The 27500-nt window shown below is 41.0% G+C and overlaps 1 protein-coding gene across 1 annotated transcript; it reads left to right on the top strand.

Annotated features, from left to right (window-relative positions):
• Positions 1 to 853: 853 nt before the first annotated feature.
• On the top strand, positions 854 to 26675 carry man1b1a (mannosidase, alpha, class 1B, member 1a). The gene is given in 15 exon segments (XM_034125907.1): positions 854 to 1111; positions 2068 to 2205; positions 13666 to 13774; positions 14334 to 14563; positions 14771 to 14878; positions 14881 to 14918; positions 15058 to 15176; positions 16060 to 16251; positions 17423 to 17571; positions 18110 to 18298; positions 18745 to 18935; positions 19636 to 19756; positions 20412 to 20606; positions 21720 to 21851; positions 22182 to 26675. Coding segments are annotated over 14 exon segments (2085 nt in total). The 5' UTR covers positions 854 to 1111; positions 2068 to 2103; the 3' UTR covers positions 22392 to 26675.
• The last annotated feature ends 825 nt before the right edge of the window (positions 26676 to 27500 follow it).

Genomic DNA, 27500 nt, shown 5'->3' with positions numbered 1-27500 from the left:
CGTAATTATTTGTTTAACCGTTTTTTTTAAATATATTTGAAAGATTCTCCTTTATTTCTTCATGCCACTGTCATCATAAACAATGTCCTATTTACTTGTACTGCTCAGTATTAACTTATGAAAGCTTTATAATTTCATTACATACTGTAGGGAAAGGACTTGGCATTCCAACAGTTCCCCGCAGTGCATGTTATTGGAATAACTAAACAGCGATTACTTCCCTGGGTTGTTTTTTAATTTGATAACATTTTAGACTAATTTCACCCACAAGAGGTCATGAGTGCACGAGTCTGACATGGTTTTATGATTTGTCAAAGTCAATCTTTCATTGCGGACTGCTTTTATGGTATAATGAGCCATTTAACAGGCCTAGCAAACCTCATTTGGATGAACTGTGAATATGTAATAAGGGAATGATTAATAGACAGAAGTAAACACATAATGATCCTAAGACATCCCTCAGGCAATTAAGTTATGTGTACATTTATTTAATGAAAAAACATGTCACCTTGTAGATCTGGTATAATTTGACAGATGGGATGTGGACCAGTAAACTTCATGCAGTTTTTGTTTTTTTAATGTAATGTCAGTAAGTCCCAAAATCGGGCTTAAAAAAAATATATATTTGTTTTGGGTTTAATCAATTAAATTGGGTCTATATACCATATTTTTTAAGGAATTCAAGAACGGCTGTAATGAAATGCAAATGACCTGAAATAATATGAAAAGGTTGCGTTTATAATATATCAGCGGTGAACACTGTTTGGCTTGTTAAGGGTTAACTTTCAAAGCGTCACATTACGTGCACACGTCACGTGACGCGCAGCATCATCGCTCGAGCTCTTCACTTTTCCGCATCTGTCAGTGGTTGTTCCCTTGCTAACTTCAGCCATGTTTCCCTCAGTTTCTCTCGTTTGACATTTCATGTAGCTGCCTGTCGTCGTGTGTGACAGTCGGACGGACTACTGTGTTGCATATTTAATATTCCTTCTGCCGAACAGCGTCACTTTTCATTCAGGAACAAGCCGAAGAAGCAAGCTAGCCTCTCGGAGGTAGCTAACAGCTGCTTAGCTTTTAGGTGTCACTGTGAGGCTACCAACCTGACTCAAAGGTGAGGGGGAGGCAGCTTATGTTGCAATATTTATATTGTGTATCGATGGGTTTAAACAGCACGTCAGTGATGTGTCGAAAGTTGTAACCGAGGTGTCAAATGAACAAAATATGGAAATACAATTAGCTGTTATTGACAGCAACGGGCTGCCATGTAGCTATTTATTTGTTTTTGTTTAACTTACTTTGCATTTTTGAGTGCATTCTCACAGTTATGATAATTGCAACGTCACTGTGTGCTTTAAGTGAACTTACGAGCTGCAAGAAAAGCCCATGGTATTTAATTGTCAAAATGATATTCCATTAAGCTTTCCTTTGAAGCTCTTTCCTATTTTAGTCTGTGATAAAGCGGTAACAATCGATATTAGCTGAATCTGATAAGTGTTTTCCAAGTGCGCCCTTTCCCAAAACCTTACTAAAGATCTTCAGCTGCCATGGTACTGAAGTTTATGATAATAATTACAATGTTATGTTCAACATTGTGATGTGAGCAATATAATATAAAGAAACAATGGAGAATTTGCTATGCATAACTGAAATAAATCAACAGCAGTATGTATGCATGTGTGTTACATTGCAAAAAGCTAAATGCACATTCAACAGTCAACCTGAGTGGAAGAAAGTTAAGTTGTTGATCAATTCAGCTAAGCTATTTCTCTTAGCTAAACAACTCAAATCAAGCAGAAACAATCCTTAACCTCTTCTCTGGAATGTTTTAACTATTCATTCAGGTGCACGTTTACATTGTGGCAGCTGAAAATTAACTTGACAATTTAAAAAAAAAAGTACTAACAGACACTAAACCATACTAGTAATGAAGGAAAAATTAGAAAATATCTTCAGAGTCATGGATTGATCATAAACTCAGTTATCTGATTTCAGCAAAATTATCAGATTGACTATACTTTCAGATTTTTGTTTCAGATTTTAATATGTTTTTGACTTTTCTGGATGCAGCTTCTATGAGCTACGTCTGTCTGCCACGACCAGAGGATGTATCCGCCTTCCAGAAAGGACTTCATCTCTCTGACCCTCAGTGATGCTCACAGTCACTCGTACAACAACGGAAAACACCGGAGACAGTCCTGCTGGAGGGTGAGTGGGCCTGAAGTGAAGTGTGCAAATCAGGGCTCTCGACGGAGTTTAACCAGCATCAGTATGGAACATAATGGTCTGATGCTTAACTTATGTTAAACTAAATCTAAACTTGGCTGCTGTCACAAGGTGTTTTAATTTGAACAAGGCTGTAATCTGCCTCTGTTGGTCTTAGTATTGGCAATCATATTTTAATAGGATGCATATAAAGAGATACATTAGAATCAGAGTACTTTATTATCCAGAGGGAAATAAGGTATTCTGACGATTGCTCCATTTTAGAATATAATAATGGATTAATAACAAATTACAAATATGTATATAAACATAAGAAGTTAAGTAAGAATGTGCAAAAAAAGGGTATGGTCATTGCATCATTATAATCATAATGTGAGCTGTCATAGTATAAGAACACGGCACCATATGCATTCAAATACTTGAGAGGGCTCATCAAATAAAGTCTCTGCATGTTAGCTGTTTATTAAACATCATTAGTGTGTTCAATCATCAATACAATACACCCCTTTTTAGGTCCATACACATCCCTGCCATACAACATAATGATGGTTTGTTGGCAGTCATAGAACATATGAATAACATCTTCATTCACAGTGAATTTGGTGATACATGAGAGTGCATACATGAATAAATATGTGGAAAAACATAACAAAAGCATATGCTTCCAATCCATAGAGATTCTCTAAATGGTTTGATGTGTATGGAAAGGATGTGAGTCATGTGCTCTGACATTACACAGATCTCAACAAACGCCCACGGGAGTGTTAGATAACGTTCTCCACCGACATCAGCTAATAAGTGAACCCCTTTTAAATTAAAGGTGAGGCATTAGAGTTTAGAGATTTGCTGAATGAATCCACCAGTTATGAATATAAAAAAAGCTCAGAGTTGTTAATAACTAATTGCAATTACTTTGACTGATTTGGATATTGCACTGGTCCATATTTATTGTTATAAAAGAACCAGATGGGATTATGTGTTTTTACAATTCCACAGAATGAAATACCTGAGAAGGCTCTCCATATTAATGTAGCACGTAATGCCATGTTGAAGTAGTCCTGCTCGATGCCCAGGTCGATGAGGGAGGGGTAAATGTTGTCAGATTGAGGAAAAAATTCTCCAGGAGAGTTTTCTTGACTAATAGAATGAATTCTGGGGGTTGGAGCTTAGACTTTCCGACTTTCAATTTTAAGGACCACCCTACGTGAGGCTAAACTTCAAGGTTGATGAGGGAGGGGTAAAAGTTGTTGGAATTTGAATAAAATTCACCAGGAGAGTTTTCTTGACTATCATAACACATTCCCGTGGTTGGAGCTTAAAATAAATGAATTTGAAAATGTACATGGCACTAAGGACCACCCTAATCTCCGTCTTTGTGAAATGTCATCAATCAATTCCTATCTTTTAGTCTTTTCTTTTGCATGCTTCCTTTGTTGTGGAGCAGCCTGCATTTCTCTTTCTCTTCAGATCAAATCCCCCCCCCTGAGCACAAGTCTCTGATCTCTACAGTGAGATAATACAAATCCTGCTAATCCCACCTTCTCTCTGCCGTCTCCCGCACATTTCCTTTTATCTTGTTTTTTTATTACTTCCAAATGTCTTACACGTCTCACTTCTCTTAATGCCCGCTCTCTATAAGCCTCCCTCCTTTCATTTGTTGGTTTGGACTCTCAGGTTTGACAGGTATATTGTGTTGCACATATTATTCCTCTCTTGTACCCTTTTTGCATTCTCGAGGGGTTTCTGCCTTCTTAACAAGTTTCTGCTTTTGTTCTTTTACAAACTGGTCTTACAACCTTACTGGTAATGAGAAGACATGAGATGTTTACTGATTATTTACTTACTGATTATGTCTGTTACACAGCTTAGTCACTTCAATGGACTTAGATGAAAAGGCTTTAACTGCAATGATTAGAAGTGTATTTATTCACTGTCATTGCTTGTTATTTGCACAGCTATAACTGTTAAGGGAAACGTACACCAGCCATGTGACTTACTGTCCTTTACGTCACCTGACACCTGTATCACACACACACCCTAATGGTATCAGAGGACAGTAGCCTGGAGGGGCCATTCTGGGAAGCAAATGCAATAAAATGTAGGATTCGATCCATTACATTCTTTCATATCCTATACAGCAATCTTGAATATCCGTCTTTTCTACTTTCTCAAACAACTAGGCTCTTAATAATATATTTGACTGGATGCAGTCAGTCATGCGTTAACTGTGAATTCATTCCATTGAACTCCTTTGTTTGCTTCAGTAACACAGTGACTTCCCCATGTAACACTTACGCTCTTATGGCCAGCGCTCCAACACATTGTTTGTGATGGGCTAAGGGGCGGGGCATCTCTAAGAGGTTGACCAATCACAACAGAGCTGGCCCAGCTAACAAATCAGAGCAGACTGGGCTCTGGTTTCAGACAGAGGGTGAAAAGAGGTGCTGCAGCACAGGCAGTATGAGAAAAATAAATACCTTTTTGAACATTAACGCATGGAGACATGTCACAGACACTAAATACAAATATAAACCTGAAAATAAGCATTTGATGTCCCCTTGAAGAGATAGTTAAGGCTGGGATCGGATGAAATGCTACTTTTTTCTTCTGATCCAGTGATTACGGCCCTTATCGGTCTTTTAAACATACTGAGTATTCTGTCTGCACATCACTAACAAAACGACTGCATTTGTGGGAAGTTATAATGTGTTGATGCTGATATAAATGACATTGGTGTAACCTGAAGCCCAGCAAAACAGGTTATCGGGCTTCCACAGAATAAATGAAAGAGGATTATAATATATATGTAAATATATAACTGTGGTATTAAAAAAATATCATTTTCCTTTGGCAGATATCCAGATCATAGGCAGACGTACTTTTTTAATCACCAATCAGCTAAACTGCACGGTCAGCTCTCATAAAGGGAATTCATGTAGTCCTCTGAAATGAAAAAGGGAGAGCTTTACTGTCATCGACTCATGTGTAACGTTTTTATTTCAGCAGTATATCAACAGACAGATCCTCTATAAAAGCAGCTTTATAGCAGAGACGTGGACCGGCTCAGCAGTCCCCTGTACCTGCGGAGCGTCACATTTGATCACGGTTTATGGTTCCTCAGAAAACCGTTCTCTGCAAATCATGTTCCGTAGAGTGGCTCGTTGGCTCGTTGGCTCGTTGGCTCGGTGTCCTCGGCAGAAAAAACGGTCTTCTCCACCTGCTTCACCACTATTCACATCTCCACCTGCTTCACCACTATTCACATCTCCACCTGCTTTACCACTATTCACATCTCCACCTGCTTTACCACTATTCACATCTCCACCTGCTTTACCACTATTCACATCTCCACCTGCTTTACCACTATTCACATCTCCACCTGCTTTACCACTATTCACATCTCCACCTGCTTCACCACTATTCACTTCTCCACCTGCTTTACCACTATTCACATCTTCACCTGCTTTACCACTATTCACATCTTCACCTGCTTTACCACTATTCACTTCTCCACCTGCTTTACCACTATTCACATCTCCACCTGCTGTACCACTATTCACTTCTCCACCTGCTGTACCACTATTCACTTCTCCACCTGCTGTACCACTATTCACTTCTCCACCTGCTGTACCACTATTCACTTCTCCACCTGCTTTACCACTATTCACATCTCCACCTGCTGTACCACTATTCACATCTCCACCTGCTGTACCACTATTCACTTCTCCACCTGCTGTACCACTATTCACTTCTCCACCTGCTTTACCACTATTCACATCTCCACCTGCTTCACCACTATTCACTTCTCCACCTGCTGTACCACTATTCACTTCTCCACCTGCTTTACCACTATTCACATCTCCACCTGCTGTACCACTATTCACTTCTCCACCTGCTTTACCACTATTCACTTCTCCACCTGCTGTACCACTATTCACTTCTCCACCTGCTTTACCACTATTCACATCTCCACCTGCTTCACCACTATTCACATCTCCACCTGCTTCACCACTATTCACATCTCCACCTGCTTTACCACTATTCACTTCTCCACCTGCTGTACCACTATTCACTTCTCCACCTGCTTTACCACTATTCACATCTCCACCTGCTTCACACCACTATTCACTTCTCCACCTGCTTTACCACTATTCACATCTCCACCTGCTTTACCACTATTCACATCTCCACCTTATTTACCACTATTCACATCTCCACCTTATTTACCACTATTCACATCTCCACCTGCTTCACCACTATTCACATCTCCACCTTATTTACCACTATTCACATCTCCACCTTATTTACCACTATTCACATCTCCACCTTATTTACCACTATTCACATCTCCACCTTATTTACCACTATTCACATCTCCACCTGCTTCACCACTATTCACATCTCCACCTTATTTACCACTATTCACATCTCCACCTTATTTACCACTATTCACATCTCCACCTGCTTTACCACTATTCACATCTCCACCTTATTGACCACTATTCACATCTCCACCTTATTGACCACTATTCACATCTCCACCTTATTTACCACTATTCACATCTCCACCTTATTGACCACTATTCACATCTCCACCTTATTTACCACTATTCACATCTCCACCTTATTTACCACTATTCACATCTCCACCTGCTTTACCACTATTCACATCTCCACCTTATTGACCACTATTCACATCTCCACCTTATTGACCACTATTCACATCTCCACCTGCTTCACCACTATTCACATCTCCACCTTATTTACCACTATTCACATCTCCACCTTATTTACCACTATTCACATCTCCACCTTATTTACCACTATTCACATCTCCACCTTATTTACCACTATTCACATCTCCACCTTATTTACCACTATTCACATCTCCACCTTATTTACCACTATTCACATCTCCACCTTATTTACCACTATTCACATCTCCACCTTATTTACCACTATTTTACCACTATCACATCTCCACCTTATTTACCACTATTCACATCTCCACCTTATTTACCACTATTCACATCTCCACCTGCTTTACCACTATTCACATCTCCACCTGCTTTACCACTATTTCACATCTCCACCTTATTTACCACTATTCACATCTCCACCTTATTTACCACTATTCACATCTCCACCTTATTTACCACTATTCACATCTCCACCTGCTTCACCACTATTCACATCTCCACCTTATTTACCACTATTCACATCTCCACCTGCTTTACCACTATTCACATCTCCACCTTATTTACCACTATTCACATCTCCACCTGCTTCACCACTATTCACATCTCCACCTTATTTACCACTATTCACATCTCCACCTTATTTACCACTATTCACATCTCCACCTTATTTACCACTATTCACATCTCCACCTTATTTACCACTATTCACATCTCCACCTTATTTACCACTATTCACATCTCCACCTTACCCTATTCATCTCACCTTATTTACCACTATTCACATCTCCACCTTATTTACCACTATTCACAATCTCCACCTGCTTCACCACTATTCACATCTCCACCTTATTTACCACTATTCACATCTCCACCTTATTTACCACTATTCACATCTCCACCTGCTTTACCACTATTCACATCTCCACCTGCTTTACCACTATTCACATCTCCACCTGCTTTAACCACTATTCACATCTCCACCTGCTTCACCACTATTCACATCTCCACCTATTTACCACTATTCACATCTCCACCTGCTTTACCACTATTCACATCTCCACCTGCTTCACCACTATTCACATCTCCACCTGCTGTACCACTATTCACATCTCCACCTGCTTCACCACTATTCACATCTCCACCTTATTTACCACTATTCACATCTCCACCTGCTTTACCACTATTCACATCTCCACCTGCTTCACCACTATTCACATCTCCACCTGCTGTACCACTATTCACATCTCCACCTGCTTCACCACTATTCACATCTCCACCTGCTTCACCACTATTCACATCTCCACCTTATTTACCACTATTCACATCTCCACCTTATTTACCACTATTCACATCTCCACCTGCTTTACCACTATTCACATCTCCACCTGCTTTACCACTATTCACATCTCCACCTGCTTTACCACTATTCACATCTCCACCCTGCTTCACCACTATTCACATCTCCACCTGCTTTACCACTATTCACATCTCCACCTGCTTTACCACTATTCACATCTCCACCTGCTTTACCACTATTCACATCTCCACCTGCTTTACCACTATTCACATCTCCACCTGCTTTACCACTATTCACATCTCCACCTGCTTCACCACTATTCACTTCTCCACCTGCTTTACCACTATTCACATCTTCACCTGCTTTACCACTATTCACATCTTCACCTGCTTTACCACTATTCACTTCTCCACCTGCTTTACCACTATTCACATCTCCACCTGCTGTACCACTATTCACTTCTCCACCTGCTGTACCACTATTCACTTCTCCACCTGCTGTACCACTATTCACTTCTCCACCTGCTGTACCACTATTCACTTCTCCACCTGCTTTACCACTATTCACATCTCCACCTGCTGTACCACTATTCACATCTCCACCTGCTGTACCACTATTCACTTCTCCACCTGCTGTACCACTATTCACTTCTCCACCTGCTTTACCACTATTCACATCTCCACCTGCTTCACCACTATTCACTTCTCCACCTGCTGTACCACTATTCACTTCTCCACCTGCTTTACCACTATTCACATCTCCACCTGCTGTACCACTATTCACTTCTCCACCTGCTTTACCACTATTCACTTCTCCACCTGCTGTACCACTATTCACTTCTCCACCTGCTTTACCACTATTCACATCTCCACCTGCTTCACCACTATTCACATCTCCACCTGCTTCACCACTATTCACATCTCCACCTGCTTTACCACTATTCACTTCTCCACCTGCTGTACCACTATTCACTTCTCCACCTGCTTTACCACTATTCACATCTCCACCTGCTTCACCACTATTCACTTCTCCACCTGCTTTACCACTATTCACATCTCCACCTGCTTTACCACTATTCACATCTCCACCTTATTTACCACTATTCACATCTCCACCTTATTTACCACTATTCACATCTCCACCTGCTTCACCACTATTCACATCTCCACATTATTTACCACTATTCACATCTCCACCTTATTTACCACTATTCACATCTCCACCTTATTTACCACTATTCACATCTCCACCTTATTTACCACTATTCACATCTCCACCTGCTTCACCACTATTCACATCTCCACCTTATTTACCACTATTCACATCTCCACCTTATTTACCACTATTCACATCTCCACCTGCTTTACCACTATTCACATCTCCACCTTATTGACCACTATTCACATCTCCACCTTATTGACCACTATTCACATCTCCACCTTATTACCACTATTCACATCTCCACCTTATTGACCACTATTCACATCTCCACCTTATTTACCACTATTCACATCTCCACCTTATTTACCACTATTCACATCTCCACCTGCTTTACCACTATTCACATCTCCACCTTATTGACCACTATTCACATCTCCACCTTATTGACCACTATTCACATCTCCACCTGCTTCACCACTATTCACATCTCCACCTTATTTACCACTATTCACATCTCCACCTTATTTACCACTATTCACATCTCCACCTTATTTACCACTATTCACATCTCCACCTTATTTACCACTATTCACATCTCCACCTTATTTACCACTATTCACATCTCCACCTTATTTACCACTATTCACATCTCCACCTTATTTACCACTATTCACATCTCCACCTTATTTACCACTATTCACATCTCCACCTTATTTACCACTATTCACATCTCCACCTTATTTACCACTATTCACATCTCCACCTGCTTTACCACTATTCACATCTTCACCTGCTTTACCACTATTCACATCTCCACCTTATTTACCACTATTCACATCTCCACCTTATTTACCACTATTCACATCTCCACCTTATTTACCACTATTCACATCTCCACCTGCTTCACCACTATTCACATCTCCACCTTATTTACCACTATTCACATCTCCACCTGCTTTACCACTATTCACATCTTCACCTTATTTACCACTATTCACATCTCCACCTGCTTCACCACTATTCACATCTCCACCTTATTTACCACTATTCACATCTCCACCTTATTTACCACTATTCACATCTCCACCTTATTTACCACTATTCACATCTCCACCTTATTTACCACTATTCACATCTCCACCTTATTTACCACTATTCACATCTCCACCTTATTTACCACTATTCACATCTCCACCTTATTTACCACTATTCACATCTCCACCTTATTTACCACTATTCACATCTCCACCTGCTTCACCACTATTCACATCTCCACCTTATTTACCACTATTCACATCTCCACCTTATTTACCACTATTCACATCTCCACCTGCTTTACCACTATTCACATCTCCACCTGCTTTACCACTATTCACATCTCCACCTGCTTTACCACTATTCACATCTCCACCTGCTTCACCACTATTCACATCTCCACCTTATTTACCACTATTCACATCTCCACCTGCTTTACCACTATTCACATCTCCACCTGCTTCACCACTATTCAACATCTCCACCTGCCTGTACCACTATTCACATCTCCACCTGCTTCACCACTATTCACATCTCCACCTTATTTACCACTATTCACATCTCCACCTGCTTTACCACTATTCACATCTCCACCTGCTTCACCACTATTCACATCTCCACCTGCTTTACCACTATTCACATCTCCACCTGCTTCACCACTATTCACATCTCCACCTGCTGTACCACTATTCACATCTCCACCTGCTTCACCACTATTCACATCTCCACCTGCTTCACCACTATTCACATCTCCACCTGCTTTACCACTATTCACATCTCCACCTTATTTACCACTATTCACTTCTCCACCTGCTGTACCACTATTCACTTCTCCACCTGCTTTACCACTATTCACATCTCCACCTGCTTCACCACTATTCACATCTCCACCTGCTTTACCACTATTCACATCTCCACCTGCTTTACCACTATTCACATCTCCACCTTATTTACCACTATTCACATCTCCACCACTATTCACATCTCCACCTTATTTACCACTATTCACATCTCCACCTGCTTCACCACTATTCACATCTCCACATTATTTACCACTATTCACATCTCCACCTTATTTACCACTATTCACATCTCCACCTTATTTACCACTATTCACATCTCCACCTTATTACCACTATTCACATCTCCACCTGCTTCACCACTATTCACATCTCCACCTTATTTACCACTATTCACATCTCCACCTTATTTACCACTATTCACATCTCCACCTGCTTTACCACTATTCACATCTCCACCTTATTGACCACTATTCACACATCTCCACCTTATTTACCACTATTCACATCTCCACCTTATTACCACTATTCACATCTCCACCTTATTGACCACTATTCACATCTCCACCTTATTTACCACTATTCACATCTCCACCTTATTTACCACTATTCACATCTCCACCTGCTTTACCACTATTCACATCTCCACCTTATTGACCACTATTCACATCTCCACCTTATTTACCACTATTCACATCTCCACCTGCTTCACCACTATTCACATCTCCACCTTATTTACCACTATTCACATCTCCACCTTATTTACCACTATTCACATCTCCACCTTATTTACCACTATTCACATCTCCACCTTATTTACCACTATTCACATCTCCACCTTATTTACCACTATTCACATCTCCACCTTATTTACCACTATTCACATCTCCACCTTATTTACCACTATTCACATCTCCACCTTATTTACCACTATTCACATCTCCACCTTATTTACCACTATTCACATCTCCACCTATTTACCACTATTCACATCTCCACCTGCTTTACCACTATTCACATCTTCACCTGCTTTACCACTATTCACATCTCCACCTTATTTACCACTATTCACATCTCCACCTTATTTACCACTATTCACATCTCCACCTTATTTACCACTATTCACATCTCCACCTGCTTCACCACTATTCACATCTCCACCTTATTTACCACTATTCACATCTCCACCTGCTTTACCACTATTCACATCTCCACCTTATTTACCACTATTCACATCTCCACCTGCTTCACCACTATTCACATCTCCACCTTATTTACCCATTTCACATCTCCACCTTACCACTATTCACATCTCCACCTTATTTACCACTATTCACATCTCCACCTTATTTACCACTATTCACATCTCCACCTTATTTACCACTATTCACATCTCCACCTTATTTACCACTATTCACATCTCCACCTTATTTACCTTTACCACTATTCACATCTCCACCTGCTTCACACCACTATTCACATCTCCACCTTATTTACCACTATTCACATCTCCACCTTATTTACCACTATTCACATCTCCACCTGCTTTACCACTATTCACATCTCCACCTGCTTTACCACTATTCACATCTCCACCTGCTTTACCACTATTCACATCTCCACCTGCTTCACCACTATTCACATCTCCACCTTATTTACCACTATTCACATCTCCACCTGCTTCACCACTATTCACATCTCCACCTGCTTCACCACTATTCACATCTCCACCTTATTTACCACTATTCACATCTCCACCTGCTTTACCACTATTCACATCTTCAACATTGTCAGAGAGAATGATGATATCGTAGCTGCAATATCAGTCGGAATCATCACAATTGCAACTGCAGTCAACATAAAACCTACTTGGCTGTTCCCATAGGCAGTTGGCATTTAGGGGAAAAGACGGATCAAGAGTTGTGTTGATGCAGAATACCAATCATGTTTCCCAGATGTGTTTGTTTTTTTAAATGCACCATTGGTCTTGACTGACTGCGTTGATGCTGTTGTGATGAATGAGCTGTAGCGGAGTTAGAGTGAACGTCCCCTGAGATGAAGTCTCACAGACACTGGCTCAATAGTTTCATGGTATTGCACAGGTGTTAATTAGGCGCAGGTAACCCAGCGTACCTGCCGGTTAGCTTCCCCCCCTGAGAGACTCTGTCCCTCCCTCCACTCTGCTGGGTTGAGCTCGATACCTATATTTTATTTGCGATCCGTCACTTGGCTTCATGCATCACAGGAAGGAGAGAGATGTTGAGTTCTTACAGGGTAAACCGGACCAGAAGAGGCCATCATGCTTTTCTTTTTCAGGAATGAAATACAGATTTTTAAGCTATTGAAGAGAGGGAGGATGCTATAATCTTCTGACAGACGCTTGCAGTTTGAATTCAAAGCTGTTTGACACGTGTCAGTGTTGTTATCTTTGTTTTTGTTCTGCCTACAGAAATGGAAGCAGCTGTCTCGGCTGCAGCGGAGCCTCATCCTGTTGCTGCTGGCTCTGATACTCATATTTGCACTGCTCTCCTATCCAAGCATCCCACAGGAGTGGAAAAGTAAACTATGCCTGCCTGCACAACACTACACACACACACACACACACACACACACACACACACACACACACACACACACACACACACACACACACACACACACACACACACACACACACACACACACACACACACACACACACACACACACACACACACACACACACACACACACACACACACACACACACACACACACACACACACACACACACACACACACACACACACACACACACACACACACACACACACACACACACACACAGAGGAGGAGGACAATGTAATGGTAGTGCTGCATGACTTGTTGCAGCTGATGAGTTGGATTGTCTGTGTACTGCGATTAGTGCTGATAACAACTAAACCTCTCTTTATTCTCAGTTTATTTTATTTTTTGCAATCTTTTAAATGCAGTCAACATGAACATGACAAGGCTTGGTAGAAAGAAACAAGATCATATTTGAGATCGACTCAAATGGATCAACTTTACTGAAAAACAAAATAACAAACGGGATGAGTTTGACAGTATTTTTTTCCCTTGTTCATTTCGTGCGTTTAGCTTTTTCTGACCGGGACGAGTGGCTGGACCTAAACGACAGAGAGGTGAAGGATGATCTTCCAGATGTGCAGTCTGTATTGGATCTACCTGCAGCTAAAGTCCCGCCTCCTGCAGCAGGGCCACATGTAGCAGGGCCACATGTGGGGCCAGCTGTGGATCCAGATCCTGCTGTGGTGGAGCCCAAAGGACCAAACATACCTATTTTTCCTAAACCTCCCATTAAGGTAAGAGTTTATTTTTGTATTTGTCTTTTTACTTTACATCAATAAGGAACATCAGTGAACATGCTAATGTCTAAAACATGCTTAAAAAACGAATTGAAACAGCTGTACTTCATACTTGATGTATTTTCTTTCATTTAGTTCTGACTTGTACAATTACCAATAATACCTTGCTTTGTGTTGACCATATACTTGCTTATTTGTCCTCAAAATAAGGCCTTCCCAAACAAAAGAGGTCCACCAAGCATGCGTAAAGATGGAAACATTTCAGACACAGTCGTTCAGAAAAAGCAAGTGCAGGAGGTGGTTAAAGAAGAAGGAAGAAGGAGAAGGGAGAGGAGGACAAAGAGAAGAAGATTGTCAGGTTTGTTGTTCGTCCCCAACAGAAGGTTTGCAACTGTTCAGACATGATGCTGCCCCTCATATTTTCCTGATTGCAGTACATGAGAGAAGCAGTTAAAGGAGACAGGCTTAATTAAGTGTGTTTTTCTTTCGTCTTGCAGCTGGAGAGGAGCAATGATTCAAGCAGACCAGGCCACAGAGCCCCCGCCCTCGGCAAATGGGAAAGAAGCTGCAGCACCCCCAGCCCCAGCCGACTCTGCAGACCCTCTCCCATTAGATGGTCAGTGCACATTTTGGGAATTCTAACTAACTAACTAAGCTCTTTACCTAACTAAGTCTATCAGTGCAGCATTTAGTTGTTTGGGTGCCAGACAGCTAATCATCAGAGTCTGCTCAAACACTACAAATAGTCTGCTCAAACACTACAAATATAGTCTTCTCAAACACTACAAATATAGTCTTCTCAAACGCTACAAATAGAGTCTTCTCAAACACGACAAATAGTACATTAATTAGAATGCTGATTAAATAACATCAACCCTTTTAACATTGTGATACTGTATGTCTCAAATAATCCTGATTCCTTTCCACACACTTAAATAAGTCACGTAACCACATCTCTTTAAATGCAACAAAAGACACAATACTTTCAGCTCAGTTCATTCAAACAACGTTGCCGTCTTTGAGTGACATCAGCTACGGTATATTAGATATTTACTTCCCTTTCAGAATAATCAGTTTATATTCATATGTCCAGGACAGGTTTATATTGCTTTCTGTTCTGACTCTAGTCTATAACATGTCAGAAAATAACATATTCCAATATTCTCTGACAGACAGTCGAGAGATTTCCACCAGACAAGGACATTTTACAGAAAATAAATAAAACCTTTCTTGCACTTTAGGTCCACTGAGACCCTTCCCCTCAGGCAGATTCTTCGACCTATTGTCCTGCTCTACTATTATATGCTGTTTAAAGCCCAGCACCTTTTAAAAGTTGAATGATTTCTATCATGTTGCTTTGCTCAGCATCAATGCACACAATATTCCTTCCAGTGAAAATAATCAGATAGTGAGATGCGCTCTGTTGAGAGAGATAACACATACTTTAACAATTACACTTGAATTTCTTATTCATTCTTATTTGGACCTTTTGTTTGTAGTTTCAGGCAGAACTGAGGCCAGACTGGAGGCAGTACGTGATGCCTTCAGGCACGCTTGGAAAGGCTACAAGGACTACGCCTGGGGTCACGATGAGCTCAAGCCCATCTCCAGGACTTTTGGGGAGTGGTTCGGACTGGGTTTGACGATCATCGATTCTTTGGACACCATGTGGATTCTGGGCCTCAGAGAAGGTACTGCATGTCAGACATTCCCTCTGCCTCAGGGCTGGCTATCATTCCAAATGTTTCAATACAATTCAAAGTAGGATGCTGATCTGGAGATATGATATAGAGCAGTGGTTCTCAACTGGTCAGGCCTCGGGACCCACTTTTTACTTGGTCAATACATCGCGACCCAACATTTTGAAGCACTCAAATCTATTCAACAAAAAATCGTGCTGTAATATATATATATACGCTTTTGAGCATACAATATTAATAAAAGTGAAGTACAGTGCATATATCTCTTCACAGAACTAAAGTATGTTTTTAAAAAAGGTTTAATGAGATGATGGAATCAAAGCTGAACTATATAAAAAGGCTCACATGCTGAAACCCAACCCCAGCAGGGGGGATTCTCCCCCAGGAGATTTTTAGAAATACTAACATAAACTACGCATTCTGGTACACGCATTGACTTTTCCCCCAAAAAAAAAAAAAAAAAAAATCCAATTTTTTTTTTTCCAACTTTTTTTTCTTCACTCACACATCCGCGACCCACTCGAAACGGGTCCGCGACCCACTTTTGGGTCGCGACCCACCAGTTGAGAACCACTGATATAGAGTATTCTCATCTTTTTGTAGCTTTGCATTTGGTCCTGTAAAAAGGACTTTACACATCAAAGTATTTCTTTTAGATGTTAGCGAGTACTACTTAAATTAAAGGTTAAAGTGTTGAGTCTTCACAGGGAGATGTGTGAACTCTTTTGAAGTGATGCTGAAGACAAATTTTAAAGTAAAAACATATGGGGGTGTGTGTCGTTGAAAAGGAACTGATCTTACCAGATCTCAAAAGCCTGCTCATAATGTCTGCTTGAGGCTAGCTGCTCAAAGTCACATTAGCAGACACGTTGCATTGTGGGTAAAGTAGGCACCATCGTTTTTAATCTTCTTTTTTCGTTGCTATCCCAAATGAGTCTGACAATGTTAAAGGATTCAAACGTTGATGTTTCCTTTTAAGTATCTGACAAATCCTAGCTTGGAAGCTTTTGCTGGTGTTGTTAGAAAACCTCACTTCATCTCACTTTTGGCAGATCTTTTAGTAGAACATCTTTGATCCACCGTGTTAACTTGATGACAAATGTAATAGTCGTTTTCCTCTCTCTGTGATTCCCACTCTTGTACTCTGACTCACTCCACATAGAGTTTGCAGAAGCGAGGGACTGGGTAGAGAAAGAGCTCTCCTTCGACAAGAACGTGGACGTGAATCTTTTTGAGACGACCATCCGGGTCCTCGGGGGCCTGCTGAGCACCTACAATCTGACAGGAGACCAGCTCTTCCTCGACAAAGCTGTGAGTCCATCCACAGTTATCTTCTGTTGTCTAGTGGTTTTGTAACAGTAGTCTGGGGCTGATGTAAGACATTTGTTTCAAACTGATGAAAATGCTGCCCACGTAGCTTTGTTGAAACTGAGGCGTGGGAGGCGTGTGGCGCAGTGGATAGAGCCTTGGTATGGGGATCAGATGGTCACAGGTTCAAACCACACTGCAGTCAGCATGTCGTTGTGTCCCTGGGCAAGACACTTCACCCCAAATTGCTCCTGTGGGGATTGTCCACAGTATTGAGTACGTAAGTCGCTTTGGATAAAAGCGTCTAACAAGTAACAAGTAACATGTAATAATAATAATAATAATGTAATAAACTGCTTTGTAGGTTCACTACGCCTCCTCCCACTCGATTCAGTTGCAATTTAAGAAGACGTCAGATTTACTGATGTGTTAATGTTGTGTAAAGCTGTTGCATTTTCAAAATAAAGGCAATGGTGGTTAACTCGTACAACACAGGCAATGTCATTTCTAATCTATTTCTGTTTCTTCTCTCCATTTAAAGAAAGACATCGGGGCGAGATTGATGCCTGCCTTCAAAACTCCCTCAAAGATCCCGTTCTCAGACGTGAACATCGGGAAGGGGACAGCCCACCCCCCCCGATGGACGTCAGACAGCACACTGGCCGAGGTCACCAGCATTCAGCTGGAGTTCAGAGAGCTGAGCCGCCTCACACAGGACCCCCAGTACCAGGTCAGAATACCAAGTTGTTTGTGTTAATAACTTTGATTTGGCCTTGCTCACAGTTTTTTGAGATTGAGTGAAAAAAAGATTGGGGCAGTTTTATAAAGATATTTGACAGACGGTTTCAGTCCAGATATTAAGTGTAGCTTGCAAACATTTGAGTTCATGAGTTATTTCAGAAACCAGAGCTAACCCCCGAAGATTTTAGTCCCTATCTGACATTTGTGTATTTTCTGTCATTACCATAGCCAGCCATGTGAAACATCACTTCTGATGAGCCTCATCAAATTCAGCTCTATCAAATTGGGAAATTGCTTAAAATGTCCCAATGAAAAATGGCATAAAACTGTATTTCTTAGATGCATTGGCTCACACTCCAGCAGTTAGTTAAATGAGGACTGTTTCTTCATTATGTCTTGACATTAATGCTAGCTCTTTATTTCTCACCCTTGCAGGAGGTTGTGAATGAGGTGATGAAGCTGGTCCACAAGCTGCCAGGCAAACACGACGGCCTGGTTCCCATGTTCATCAACACCAACAGCGGCCAGTTCACCCACAAAGGGGTCTTCACTCTGGGGGCCAGGGCAGACAGCTACTATGAATACCTGCTCAAACAGTGGATCCAGGGAGGCAAGACGGAAGACGAGTAAATGCATATTTTTCAAATTTCTGAGAACATGTTGTGTGATTGTGAGAAAACACTGCATTTTATGACGGAATAACAGAGATCAACATAACCTGACATTCAGAGTACTGTAAATAGTTAGAATGGACTGTATGTTATAGGGTTTCCCACACATAGACTTTACTTGGGCGGGCGGGCCGGCCAGGTATATTAACGGCCACCAAAGTATATTTCGCGACCCATTTAGTTTTTTTTGTTATCCGTCCGCGAGCACAACGCCATCTGCGATCGTTGAACTAATGGACAATGATCCCTCGCTCTACGCCTCCTGTATCTGTTCGCTCTGCTATCGCGTGAAGGGTCTGCTAACAAGCGACCAACAGAAAGGTTCATGTTAATGTTGCTGCACGTCACAAAGCCACGCCCCCCCTCCCCCCGCTACCACCACAAGTATATTTCAGATCTGTGGGAAACACTGATGTTGTGCATACTGATGGAATTTGCTGCATTGCAGACCTTTGAGCCTTTTTTATGTAGAGTTGTTTCTCTTTCCTGCATTGTTATATATGTTAAAACCAGAAATATATTCTTCTTTTTAAGATACTAACTTAAGTATATTTTGAAAACTCCCAAACTAAATGACTCCTGACTGACTACCATGTCTCATATAATACTGACTAAAATGAACATCTCTCACATTTCCTGTTATTGTCTTTCCCAGCCTGCTGGAGGACTACCTTCAGGCCGTGGAGGGAGTGAAGAAACACCTCGTGAGACAGACGGGGTCCGGCAGACTGACTTTTGTTGGAGAGTTGTCCCATACCCGCTTCAACCCTAAAATGGTAAAGATACTCTCAGTCAGTTTGCGACACATACAAGCCCCTTAAAGGGACAGTTAGGACTTTTAAGACACTTTTCCATAAACCTACAGTTGTACGCCCACAGTTTGGACCAGCAGGAGTACAAGCAAGGAAGCTAAGCAATGTACTACAGTAAAACATGGGAGAAGCTGGTCACTGCCTTCATCGCTGAGTTAGTTGGTGTTTCTGGGGTCTTTTTTTTGGCTTTTCTTTTATTAGATAGACCGGTTATATTCAGGCTTGTGGGAAACGGTATTTTGATCTCTCTGTACACACAAACTGAAAGGTTGACAGTAAAGTTGACTTTGACTTTGAGGTTAATAGACATGAACATGAGAGAGAGAGAAAATGACCAGGTGAGCTACTGTGGCAAAAAAATCAACTTACAGTAACCCTAACCCTTCTGGATGTACCAGGAACAACAAGGATTGTCATAGGGTAATTCTCACTCTGCCGAAAGTCAATGAACTCGCATCACAGACATTCACCGCCTTGTTCAATCAATCAGCCTTTGTGCTGTAGTCGAATCTTTAGCTGTACCAACTCTTGTGCAGTCAGTCTTTCTCTCCACATGAATCAATTCTATCCCTCAATATCCTGGCCCTTCCTGATGGACCCCTTTATCTTGTCACTGCAGGACCACCTCGTGTGCTTCCTGCCAGGCACCTTAGCACTGGGGGCCCACAACGGGCTCCCGGGGGACCACATGGACCTGGCTGTGCAGCTGATGGAGACGTGTCATCAGATGTACAAACAGATGGAGACGGGGCTGAGCCCAGAGATCGCTCACTTCAACCTGCAGGCCTCCGATGGCCAGGATATCTTCGTCAAGGTGAAGCACAGGGACATAAACACAGAGGACCGTTAATGGGGGAAACTCATTGTAAATTCAAATGAACATGCTTTTAGAGCATTGCCTTTTTGTAAGTGTCTCTACATTGATGCTTTGCCTCAACTACAGTAGCTAAAAGTAGTAAGAGGGAATATTAATGTGTCCCGCTGGGAGCTGTGATTATAACCTTTCAAAATCTCTTCAGTGTTCATTTTCATTTTCATTACTGCTCCAGTTTTATCAAAGTATTTATTATTATTGTACTTTTCTCCTCTGCTGCCTTCATTAACCTCACATATAAGTGGGACTTCAAAACTTAGTAAATGAATATCATATTATGTAGACTTATTATTCCGATATATCTAGTCATTTTAAACACCAAACATATTCTTCTGCCCCATGAAAGCATATCTTTGAGTGTTTGGTTTTCAGGGCACAGATGATTTACATTTAGAGTTGATTATAGACCTTTTTATTCAGGTCACGGGAAGGTAAAACAAAATAAGAGAAAATAAGAATACTCAATCCTCAGTAAAAGCACAGTAAGGGAAATCATCATTCATTAAAACTAAGATAGATGTCTGTCCAGAGCCTCTGCGCCGGTCTGATTGGTTGCTTTGCATTTATTTTTTAAAGCTCATTAATTATTTATTGTCTTTCTATTTGTTCAGTTTTATTTACTTGAAACATCAGTTGACAAATCCACAGTGTTTCTACTCAAATCTAGGATAAGGAATCTCTTTCTAGTTTCTGTTTTGGAGTTGGTAAAATCACATCTAGCCCCCGGATGTTTTTTTTTAATTGTTCTATTTTTTCTTTGTGTTGGCTAATCTACTTTCTCAAGACAGCATAGGAATATGTGTTTCACTGTCACAAAGAGATATCCACTCCTAGTTTGTGTTTAATCGTATGTACTGTCACTGTGCTCCCTGATGTGGAACAAAAACATAGTTTTGATCATGTCTTTTAAAATGTTGATATTAATCAATCAGAATCATCAGAATCAAAATATTGTATTTATCCCGGGGGAATCGGGTCTTGACAACAATGTATATTACATATTAGAATATAAACAGTGGTGTGTTTTACCAACACATTGTCCTTATCCTCCAGCCTGCAGACAGACACAACCTGCTGAGACCAGAAACAGTGGAGAGTCTGTTCTACATGTACAGGTTCACCAAGGACACCAAGTACAGAGACTGGGGATGGGACATACTGGAAAGCTTCAACAACCACACTAAGGTACAAACCATCTGACCACAGAGCAGTTATTGACAAATCAACAAAACAAGACTGAATATCTGAGTCAGCTAAAGCTCTGTGATGTGTAGAACTCTTGTTTACTTTGTTGGCAGTGCAACAAATCGAAGGAAGTTCATGTTTTGTAATTGTTTTTTTAACTGTATTTACACAATTGAATTCACAACAGGGGTGGAGGTAAAAATGGCACACTTAAAAAAGCATTTAGTTATTGCTGTTGCTGAGGATCACAACTCTGGTGATCCTCTCTTTTACTTTGATATAATAGTTTGTATGCATTCTCTCCCTAAACCATCACTTCCTGGTCTCCAGGTCCCCGGTGGTGGCTACACGTCCATCAACAACGTACGTGACATCGAGAACCCCGCGCCCCGAGACAAGATGGAGAGCTTCTTCCTGGGTGAGACCCTGAAGTACTTCTATCTGCTCTTCTCTGACGACATGGAGCTGCTCAATCTGGACAAGTATGTCTTCAACACGGAGGCCCACGCTTTCCCCATCTGGCCCTCCCCCCCCAAGTGATGTCATCGAACAGGAGGAGTCTGTAGACATCAGGTAAAAAGAGTCCTGTAGGAGTCACTGCTGATTGGTCAGGGCTGGACTGCAGTGCTGAGCAGACCTGCGTCCACCTGCACTAAAACATGTGTCCATATGGAGGAGATACTGAGTTTTATTTTCCTTATTTCTTAATTGTTCCTAAGGAAAATGTCTGTGAGAGCTGGTCTCTAATGTAAAGCGGGTTCTTGTTTGTATCTGCTCCGACCTACTGGCTCCAACAGGTCATGGGCAAGAAGATAATGGGGAGCTTTTCTACTGGGGTGACTGGGACAGTCCTGTCTGTGTATATACTGTATATGTGGGTTGTAAAACCACCGCCTCATCCCTCAGTTTGTCTTTTTGTTAGTCCTACCGTCAGACATGGTGGCTGTGAAGGAATTCACACATTACTGAAGGTGCCGTAACCAATAATGGAAATCTATGGAGTATGTTCGCTATAATTATGTTTAAAGGGATTCCTCTCGGAAAGGAGTAGCAGATCATTTCTGAAGGTCTTTACTTTGGCAACACCGAGTGCACTTGCTTATTGCAAAAATTACATCAAATAAGTTTTACATTGTAATACTTTGTGAGACGTATGTCCCCTTTGTCGTGCCATCCTGAGTGTCTATGAGCAGCTACAGCGCAGTGTCCGGGGGCCAATATAAGTTCTGAGGCCTGCAGGAGAGCAAAGGCAGCACTGTGTTCCTAATGCCCGACATGCACACTTTCATTCATTAAAGACCTTATGAAGCATTGCTAAGTGTATGGCAAGTACACTTGCTATAAATCACTCCATCCAATTATGTAAAACAACACTTTTGTTGTTTGGGTATGAATGTTACTCAAACCTGTCTTTTAGCTTTCAGTCGTTTCAGGTTTTCAGGCTTTCTATGTAATGCATTGCACTCATTCATTAGTTAAAGGCACACTTAGGTCTTTTTCCACCAGTTCCCTATTTCCATACGTTTTAGTGTCCAAGTGACTGATGCGGAAAAACCTTTCTGAAATTGGTCTAGCATTGAGAGAGAGAGAGAGAGACAGAGAGCACTACCTTACACAAACAAGTGCTTTCAGTGGACCAATAGGATCACAGTGCAGCATCTCACTTAATACTGGACCAATTTAAAACCTCTTACTGCACAGTCACACTTCCTTGTGTTTTTTAAATGCAAAGTTGGTTCATTACTGATGTTTTATTTTGTGTGTCAGTGACAGAGAAGTCAATGTGTTTAAGGACCTAAAGGTGTGATGCTGAAAGTATCCTGAACAGAGGTCCATTGAAATAATGATTTTGAATTGGAATTCTACACATACAGCAATGACATGTTTTATTAATGAATGTATGCATTGTTATTTAAGTGATACATTTGTTCATAGAGGAGCTCTTGTTAATAAGTAAATGCACTCTCGCTCTACAGATATGGGCCTGGTTTTGAATACATTATTATTCACACTGATATGAAGGGGGATACATAAAGCTTCCATACAGTCTTACATTTGCAGTTTTTTATGAAGTTATATGGAAGAAACCGTAAACATTTCCTGTGTCAGGGACATTATGCCCACAGCCCTTCATGTATCATCTTCACACAAATGACTTGTTTAAGAAATGAAGTGTTTCAGATTGTTTTCTTCATACTTCAAGGAGTTTGATTCACGCTGTGTAGCAACCCCTGACTTCCCGTCAAATGTGATGTAAGAGCAGCGCTTGTTTTCTATATACTGTGACATTTAAAATCAATTTGAAGGACATATCCGGTGAACTGTAGGAGCTGCTTTGAAGATGGCTCAACCCACACCATTGAAAGGGTCTCTGTCTCGAATCTTTTTCTGTGGTTTCAAGACGTCCATGGAGCTCCTTCTGTCCGACAGACAGCCATACCCACAAGATGAATGTGCACTACATTTGCCAACGCTCTACTGTGCCTATTTAAATGTTTATTGTGCTACAGTGGTGTGTCCTTTTCTTGCTGCTGTATCAGTGGAGTGAATTTGTGAAGTGCCATGGGTGCTCCTGGTTTGTGTTTTTAATTTGAATGGGTGGTCGACTAAACATTATGGCTGTAAATACTTTCTGTTCATTGTTTCTAACGTGTGAACTGAATCCAACCTTGTCATTATGTCATGTCAAAACAATCTGTAAGTTGTTTTTCTTTCTGCACTTTTTATTTAATGAGGGTTAATTACATGGCAATCCATCAATGTGTCAAAGCCATTTGAACATTTATGGAAACTGTCTGATCTTTGAAGTATTTGTTTTTCTTCTTTGTTGCTCGCCAGGGAAAAGGGTAAATACTATTTTGGAAATGTGTATATTTCTTGAAGTGAGAAGAACATCTGTAGTACACATATTAGAATAGTATACCATGGTTTAATAAACCAATGTTATTGAGAGATTTACTATTATTACATGCATTCATATGTTTTCTATTCACCCGGAGTGTGACCACATTCAAACCGGACCGAACCGGATAGGACGAGTTACAGTGCTGCAACCGTCATGAGGCCCTGTATCATCTAATGTAGTGTAAATGGTTTGTGTTACTTTAAGGAGTCAAATCTAAAAGTGTCTGGAGGCGTTGCGAGTAAATACTTAAGTCACACACGTGGGTGAACAAGCCAAACTCAAACACTCTTTGGAAATCAGCCATACCTCTTAAACCAATTTCAATTTGGTGAGAGTGTAACATTCTCAATAGCATTTTACAAAAAGATAATCTGCCAGAAACCTTTTTTACTTATTCTGGCGGTATTCCAATGTTTCTTATTGCCCACAAAGAAAAAAAGATATTGGTCAGACTCTTAATACTTTGACTTCTTCAACCCGTTTGAGGGAATGTACCCCAAGACCCTTTGTTCCTACTGAAGATATTCATCTTCAAAACAAAATATGTAGTCAACTATTATTTTTAAAGGCTTAGGAATTCCCTTAAACAGCTTGGCACTAGTTTCTATCAAACCTTACTCAAACAGGAGAACATAATATTTGTTGGGCTCTATTTACACTGTAGGATTAATACACGTTCTCTATTTGTGTATTTTGTATATGTGAGATCAACTCAAGATGAACCAGTGTGGGTGTGATGGTAATGAAGGAACCCAGTGCAAAAGTGTGGCTCACTGATGTCATTTGAAATGTTTTTGGACAACCACAGCTCCGTTTTTTTTGCTTGATCTGAATTTGTTTTTTTTAATGTTTTTATGAAAATGAAGGAAGAAAGATTCTTAAACCTGAGAGTTGTTGTATATCCTGAATCCACGAGGGATCTGGAATCTGTCGAGTCAGAACACAGAAAGGATCAGATAAAAAGCTGCTTTGCTCTAAGGCAGTGACTGTCAGGGTTTTCACTTTGTTAAATGCTCTGCTCTCTATATACGATTGCCTCTCTTTTCATTAGCACAAATCCGCCTTTATGACAGATATTCATGATCACTGTTTTGTGTTACGAGGCTGATTGTAACAGAAAAGATAAAAGAGCGGGAAATGGCTCACTTAGCTCCCCAGAGACCTCCCACAGAAGCTATTTCATTCACTTTGCTTTCCATTTCATGTTCTGAAATGATGATTCTTTCACTTTACGGAAATTGGGCTGTCTCGGCCCTTTTTAATATATAAAAGTGGTACATTGATTCTTGAGGTTGTATTGTTAAATCTTTTCTAGAATTTCAAAGGTTTTGTGAAACACAACGATGTACTTTTGGTAAGAAGCTTTTAGTTTTTTCCTATCTTAAATAAGCGTATTGGCTAAATCTGACAAATGATGTAATTATGACTGAATCCAAGCCATAGCACAATGACCACTCCACTCTTCTACAGGATGTGGCTGAAAGAACCGCAGCATTGTGAATCAGTTTTAGACACAGGGGCCAAAGACATGGATCAATATAGTTGTTGCTGGTTCAATACCCTCACTGAGCCATGCTAAAAGTAAAACCCTTCTCTTCATGATGAAAGATCCGGTAGTTGGCCTGCAAGTTGATAACTCATCTGCTTTGGAGACATGCTGACATGCCTGTATTCATTTTCATTTAAGTGGTTATTTTATTTGGTTATTTTATTTTCAAAGTGGATAGAGTTTGGCAGTTTCTCATGATGATGCACTTTTCATAGTCCTTGTCTTTTATCTGTCCTATATAAAATCCATGTTCACTGTACAGATGTCCGATGGAGCACTTTGTAACTCAAGTTGTGGCTTATTGCAAAGTTCACCAAATGCAAACTGTGCTCCTGGTTACACCATTTTTGAATAAAGATTTTCAACGAAGGGTTTGGACTTCATTTTGATGTGAATAATATGTTTTGCTTTCATTTTTGATTAACCTGAAGAACATTCAAACTATTTCCAGATCTCCATCCAATATTGACATTTACTATTTTACAAATGGTTGCAGGGTGCATGTTTTCTGACTGTCTCTCTCCTTGTAGGCATCCATGTTTCACGGTCCTAAAAAAAGGAAGAAAAATGTAACGCGCTATAGTTAGCTGAACTAGTCAGTGACTTGTTTGTTTTTTCTTCGTTGTTGTGGGTGCCATGTTCTGTGTGGGGTGTTTCGTTTGTGTGTAGGTGACATAGAGTGGTTGGTTTGGGTGCCAGGGTTCCGATGGGGACCCTGACTTTATGGGGGGGGGGGGGGGGGGGGGGGCTGTGACGGCCCCAGAGCCTTTGTGCAGGTGTGTTGCAGGTCTTACGATGGGGTGGAGCTGAAGAGGCTAATCAGCGGACACCTGGCCGGAGCCGAGGTGCTATTAAGCCCAGCTGCCCGGAGTCACATCCCCGCTGACTCTCTCCAAGCCGGTTTCAGAAGGAGCAACACAGCGATCCTCTCCTCTCGTCCACCTGTCTTTTTCACCATATGGAACAACCGATATAAATGTGCCGTGGCTTCTGGAAACTCGTGTATGTCTCGTTGTCTTTCCGTTGTGGCCCACGAGCCGGTCATAACAGAGGTCCAAGGAGAAAAGGTTTCACAAGTTTAGAGTGTGTCCAAACCTCAACAAATTCAAATTCCTGGGATGAACTCAAAGACAGACTGTTAGCCTTATCACCAGCATCCTAATTGGACCTCACTGATCACTGCTCTTGTGTCTCA

The sequence above is a fragment of the Trematomus bernacchii genome, unplaced genomic scaffold (assembly GCF_902827165.1).
Source record: "Trematomus bernacchii unplaced genomic scaffold, fTreBer1.1, whole genome shotgun sequence".
NCBI lineage: Eukaryota > Metazoa > Chordata > Actinopteri > Perciformes > Nototheniidae > Trematomus > Trematomus bernacchii.
Note: the sequence above shows the minus strand (reverse complement) of the source record. Positions and strands in the feature narration are given on the sequence as shown.